Raw genomic sequence first — 6,000 nt, forward strand, 5'->3', positions numbered from 1 at the left:
ACACTGCACACGAGGCAACCAAGAGACTTAATGACTTGCCCAAGGTCCCTCAGCTAAGTGACAGCTTTCAGACTCCAACCCGGGCCTACAGCTACTGATCCTACAGATATTCTAGGACGGGCCACCCCTCCCTCTCTGCCTTGGGGTCCTCTTAATTCCTAGCTCTCCCCCTGCCCCAAGAGCTGGCCTCTGGCCCTGGGTTTGCAGGGGGAGAGAGCACGGGCAGCAGAAAGCAAGAGCACCTGGCCAGCAGCCCCGACCCAGGCCCTGTTTTCTGATTCAGAGGCCCCTACGAGTCCACCAGGATTAACTCACTTTCTCTCTCTCGCTCTCGCTCTCTCCTCCAGCATCAAAACAATTCCAAGAGTTCACCCAATCCCAAGACCAGTTTTAACCACCACATAAATTCAAACCATGTCAGTTCAAACTCCACCGGGAGCAGCTAGTTGGAGCTCTGGCCTTAAGTCCACAGTGGGACCAGCCCAGCCCCTTGTCCGTTGAGGCAGAACTTGTGGACAGGGGAGCCCTCCAGAGGAGCCGGGGAAGGAGGCCGTCCGCCCCCTCGACGCAGAGCCTCCAGGTTTCTCAAAGAGATTTCCACTCAGGTCTGTCTCCAGAGGTGGCCCTCAAGCCGACGTGGAACATTGCAATAGAAATCCAGTTGGATACGACAACTTGCACGTACTTTAATAGCGTCATACCTAGAACTGAATTTTGTCTTTATTATTTTTAAGGAAAAGTTTTGTAAATTTCTCTATTGTCTCAGTTTACATTTTGTATATTTGTATTTAAATGAAAGTCAGACTTTGAGGGTGTATATTTTCTGCGCAGCCGCTGTCAAGCCATGTGTTTTCAGACATTTTAGAGTGGGTGGGGGAGGGGGGGTGTTACCAAAAAAAAAAAAAAAATGTGACTCAAGACTTCCAGAGCCTCAAATGAGAAACTGTTTTTATTAAATGTAGAAAATGATTCACATTTCACCTTTAAAGGATTGGTTGTATCCATCTCTGTAACCTTTCCCTCACGTTGATGTCACCATGCTGTTGGCTTGTAACCATCTGACTTACAGACCCACTTGCAGCATCGTCTGTGGGGTCTCTGGAGTCACCCGGGGCCAATGTGCACTTGTCCTTCAGAGGCACACGGTGCCAGTGTTGCTTTGCCCTTGGCCTCCTCTTCCTTCTGGAAGGTAGCTGGTACACAGAGCTGGGCCTCTTTCTTTCTAAGCAGGCTCTGGCTGCTAAAGCCAGTATGTTTTCAAGAGGCTTGCATTTGGGGAGTTTCGTTTTACTCTATTTTTTAAGGGAGGCATAGCGATGATAAGGAATAGTCATGGAACCCCAGCTATCCCGAATCCTGTGGCCCAAAGGAAGCATCAGAGTGTGGGGTCAGTAGAGTCCTACTGAATGAGTCCATAGAGGGGAGAGGGAGGTTTGCCCAAGGACTCCAGGGAGGCTCCTTAGGTTTTTACAGGGTCACGGGGTCTCAAGAGCTTCACAAGGCCCCACAGATTCCTTGGCCCGGGTGGCGTGGATGGCGTTGGCTCCCCAAGTAATGCGATGCTGGAGGAGAGGGCCAGGATACCACGGAAGCTCAAGACAAACTCACGGTCACTCCTTGGGAGAGGCGGGACAAAGGCGAGCTCTAACGGGGCATCTCAACATCAGGCACAAGTAGCCCCCAGGAGGACTTGGTGGCTTTACCAGACCAGGGTTTTCTGAAGGCAGCTGCCAGGCCTTTGAGCGTGGCCGTCCAGCACCAGGGAGCCACTGGCCTCCTCCTGCTGCCTCCACGAGGTGACAAGGAGCAAATCCACCCTTGCCTCCCCTCTGCTCCCCTGCCTGGCTCGTCCCCGGAGACCGAGTCAGCCTCCTTAAGACCCGGTGTCAGCCACCTGGCAGTTGCCAGGGTTCCTCCTGGTGTGGGTCCTGCATCACCTGCGCTGGCATCTCCTGTCAACATGCAGATACCTGGGCACCACCCCAAACCTCTGGGAGGAGGCCCAGGAATCTGCATCTTGAAGAAGCTCTCCAGAACATTCTGACACACCCTCCAGTAAGGGCACTGCTGCCTTACTTAACGTAGTGGGGCTTCGGGTGCGACTCTCCCCAGATGATCTCTTCCTGTGACCCAGGCAGCTTGGGGCTGAGCTTTGAGGGAGGGGAGCTCAGGGTCCGCACTCTTCCCTCCGCCCGGCCCTGTGGGTCCCGGAGCTCCAGCCGGAGAGGGGCCGCCTTCAGGGGCGATCGCTTTGGATCATGTGACAAACAAGAGGGCAAAGCAACCCTGGGCTCCCTTTGGATCCCTCCAACGTGCAGTATTATTTCCTGCAAGACCAGCTCCCACCTCGGAGGCTGCTTCACGTTGCCTTTCCTGGGCCACACACAGGATAAATACAAACAGCCATACTCGGTTTTGGCCCAGGATGCAGAAAGCTCCTTGACTCATATTTTAGGATCCTCAGGCTCTCGCTGACCCTCCTTTCTTAATGGAAAGGACAGTCATCTTCCCGGGATGGCCACCAGCCCAGGCTCCCAGGCTCCCACCCTCCCTCCTTCCTTTTGCCCAATTCACAGCAGCTCCCCACTTCCGAATGACTGGCGTCGGGGAGCCACCTCTTTGAAAGCCTCTGAGCCCCACGCTGGCCATTTGCAGCACAGAGTCCTCGAGGTGCGAGAATGAAAGCATCAGTCCGTCTGCTCCGCGCGTCTCTGCATCCTGGGAGCTCGAACGATGCGAACGCACAGGCCTCTGTGGGACCCGACGTCTTCCAGAGCCTTCCTCTGTATTACAGCCCATGTCCCCGCCACAGCCCCTCAACCTTTCTGAACCTCCTGTTCCTTGGCCCCTTGTTTCCTACAAGGAAAGGGAAGTGGTTATTTAAAACAAATCAGCCCTCCCTTCCACCCCCAGCCCCCGAGTCATCACAGTTTCTCCTCCAACTTGTTTTCTAGAGCTGCATTTTTAAAAGATATTTTTTAATTAGGAAAAAAACAAAAAACAAAAAAAACCCACGCCACCGTCTCACCGTCTCACCGTCTTCCCCAACCACCTGTCTGGGATAAGGCGAATCTGGGCAGTGAATGGATTTAAATCTTTTTTTTTTTTTTTATGACATTTGAGCCCTTCACAGAAGGGCCTCTCTTTCTCCAAGCGTGACATTTCTCTCACCGGACATCCTTGTGCCTTTGAGGTGAGACGCAGGGCCCTGCAGAAACCTCTGCTCCCGCTTTTCAGGAGACAAGCAGCTGTCCCCAGCGGGACGGGGGTGATCTCCGCCCTCAGCACCACGACCCACAAGACCCACAAGGGTTTATCGAGCCCCTTTGGTGGGGGCGGGGGGCTTCCGTGACATCACCCTAATACCACCAACACCCGAGCCGGGCCTTCACGGGGAGTGCCGTCCCGTCCCACCGGCTCGTCCTCCCCTCTTCCCAGGCCAGGAGGGCACCTGTTAAGCCCCGAGGTTCGGGCTGCGCGCTTGCACGGCGGCTAAGCCTCGCTGCATGTGGCCGGGCCCCAGGAGGGCCTGCTCCTGGGCGCGCTGCTCTTAGCAAACCCTCGGTCCTGGAGGGCGGGCGGCGGAGATCAGGGTCCCCGGGTCCTAGGCACGCTCCACGCTCCAGCTACACAGATGGCGAGTCCTGGGGACTCGCGTGGACGCCACCTGTGCATGAGGGCGCCCCGGGATGAGGCCAGCAGGCCCTGACCGCGAGGAGGGCCACCCCTGAGAAGCCCGGCTCCCCACGCCTGGCCGCGGAGTCCTGCCGCCGCCCAAGCTCCTCCTTGCCCTTCCGCAGCCCTGTCCTTCCCGGAAAGGCCCCGGGCATCGGTTTCCCACCGACTGGCCCACGTGAGCCGCCACCCAGACCTCGCTACAGAGGGAGCATCGCGACCTCCTCGCATCTGATGCCCCGGGCTGGCCAAAGGGGACGGCGGCCTCGTGGGCCATCGGGAGCCCCCAGCACCCCGAGGTGGAGAGGAAGCGCCCCTTGGGTGCCATCAGCCCTCCTCCCGGGCTGCCCGAGCACCTGCCTGGGCACCTGCACCTTCCGAGGGCGCTTGCGTGGTCTCCTGGTCTCCTCACCCCCCACTCTGGGGCAGGACCTCCTAACTTCAGAGCCTCGGCCTGGAAAGGAAAGGAGTGGGACAGCTCCGCGCATTCTGAGGCAACGGAGTGGAGCCACCACCAGCAGAGAGCTCGCTTCTTTCTGTCACAAGGGCCCAGGACAGGGCAGCCTCGTCCCCCGCCGGCTTCCACAACCCACCAGGACGGCCAGGTTCCCGGCTGGTCTCCTGCTGGGGACAGTGGTTAAGACCTTTGAAAAGTTAGCTCTCCCCGGGGACAGAAAGATGCTTCCTAAAAGGAGAATGTAGATGTCTTTCTCCAGCCCATCAATAAGTCATTTTTGTAATAGAGCAAAAGCGAATGTTCTCGATTAGAAGAGCTTAGTGGCTGTTGGTAGTGTTAAAATAATAATCCTTCTAGTATCCAAAGGTTTCTATTTTTTTTTCAGGGAAATTTTCACATTGATGATGAATGAAACTAGTTCCATTTTGGAGGTCATTCCTGACCATAATGGCTTTTGTTCTGCTGCTCTGAATCTTGTACGTTCCATCTAATATGTCACTGTGCTGCTGTATCTAGATCGAACCACTGTTGTTGTTTTTTTTTTAAGAGAAATAAATTCCTTAATGAAAATAGCGTTGCATTTCTTTCTTCCTGCATGTGGCTGTCGCCCCAAGATGCCAACACCTAACCCTTTACGGGTCAGCCCTGCCCAAAGCTGTGGCCCACACAGACCTCCCTCCGACCACAAGGGAGTCCATGGGGGCAAAGGGCGCACCCTGAGCCTCAGACCCCGGGGGTCCCATCACAAGGGACTCTCTGGTACCTTCTCGCATCTCTCCAGAGACCTCTGCTGCTGAGCCAGCCGCCCCGGCAGACAGAAGTCACCATCCTCCTGGGACATACGGTCTGAAAAAGTCCAGCCCCACAGCAGCCGCCCACCCCACCATTTACTGCCTCTGCCCAAATTCTGGCCCCTTCCCGGGCCCATGGGGAGCAGGGGGTGCCCTTCCCTCACCTCCTCCACCCACTCAGCCCCCTGCCTTCCTCTAACCCCAGAAAGCTGTGGATTTAGTACGTGAGGGCACCGAAATGGTCTCCAACTCATTCATTTCCAGGCAAGCTTCAAAGCGGGCATCCCCAGGGCACAAAGGAGCTCCAGGCCACTCTCCCTCTAGGAGGGGCATCCTAGGGTATTGGGATTTTTTTTTTAAGATTTTATTTATTTATTCATTCATGAGAGACCCAGAGAGAGGCAGAGACATAGGCAGAGGGAGAAGCAGGCTCCCTGCCGGGAGCCCAATTCGGGACTCAATCCCAGGACCCCAGAGTCATACCCTGAGCCACCCAGGTGCCCCATAAGGTATTGGGATCTAATTGCTCTTCCTGGAGATGGTGAAGAGGAGGGAAAGTCAGAGCCTCAGGAGCAGACACCCAGACACTCCCAGTGCAACCGGCCAGGACGCCTGGCACCACTTCGCCATCAGCCTTAAGCAGGTGTCGGGCCCTGGCCCCACTGCCTCAGGAGAAGCAGCAGGAAAGAGGCCCAGCCAGTCAGCCAGAGGGTGAGTTCTCCTCCCTATGCAGTCCTGCAGCAGATGTTTGGTGAACTCCTACTCTACCCACAGCACTCAGAAGCACATCCGACAAAGCCCCTGCCCTCCTGGACCTTGTATCTCAGGGGGACGTCGGCCACCCCTGGTTGATGAACCAGAGGGCATAGGGCAGGACTTCTCACACTTCGAGGAGTACAGAGCCACCTGAGCATTCTGATAAGATACGGATTCTGATTCAGTGGATCTGAGCATGGGTCTGCATTTCCAACAGGCTCCCAGGAGAAGCTGCTGCTCCCAGGATTACCCTTTGGGAAGAGAGACCTAAACCCTAACATCAGGCCAGGGTCTATGGTCAAACCAGGACCTCCATTCGCA

General features: G+C 56.0%; 1 protein-coding gene across 5 annotated transcripts in view; it reads left to right on the forward strand.

The window, feature by feature from the left end:
* The window catches only part of GRK5 (G protein-coupled receptor kinase 5), a 212,296-nt gene extending 207,594 nt beyond the window's left edge, over positions 1-4,702 (forward strand). For all 5 annotated transcript variants that reach the window (XM_038578947.1, XM_038578948.1, XM_038578950.1 and 2 more), the window contains one exon: positions 348-4,702. In XM_038578947.1, coding sequence (XP_038434875.1) covers positions 348-446 — 99 coding nt within the window. In that variant the 3' untranslated portion in view covers positions 447-4,702. The remainder of the gene's footprint in view (positions 1-347) is intronic.
* The last annotated feature ends 1,298 nt before the right edge of the window (positions 4,703-6,000 follow it).

This window comes from Canis lupus, chromosome 28, assembly GCF_011100685.1.
Source record: "Canis lupus familiaris isolate Mischka breed German Shepherd chromosome 28, alternate assembly UU_Cfam_GSD_1.0, whole genome shotgun sequence".
NCBI classification, from domain to species: Eukaryota; Metazoa; Chordata; class Mammalia; order Carnivora; family Canidae; genus Canis; species Canis lupus.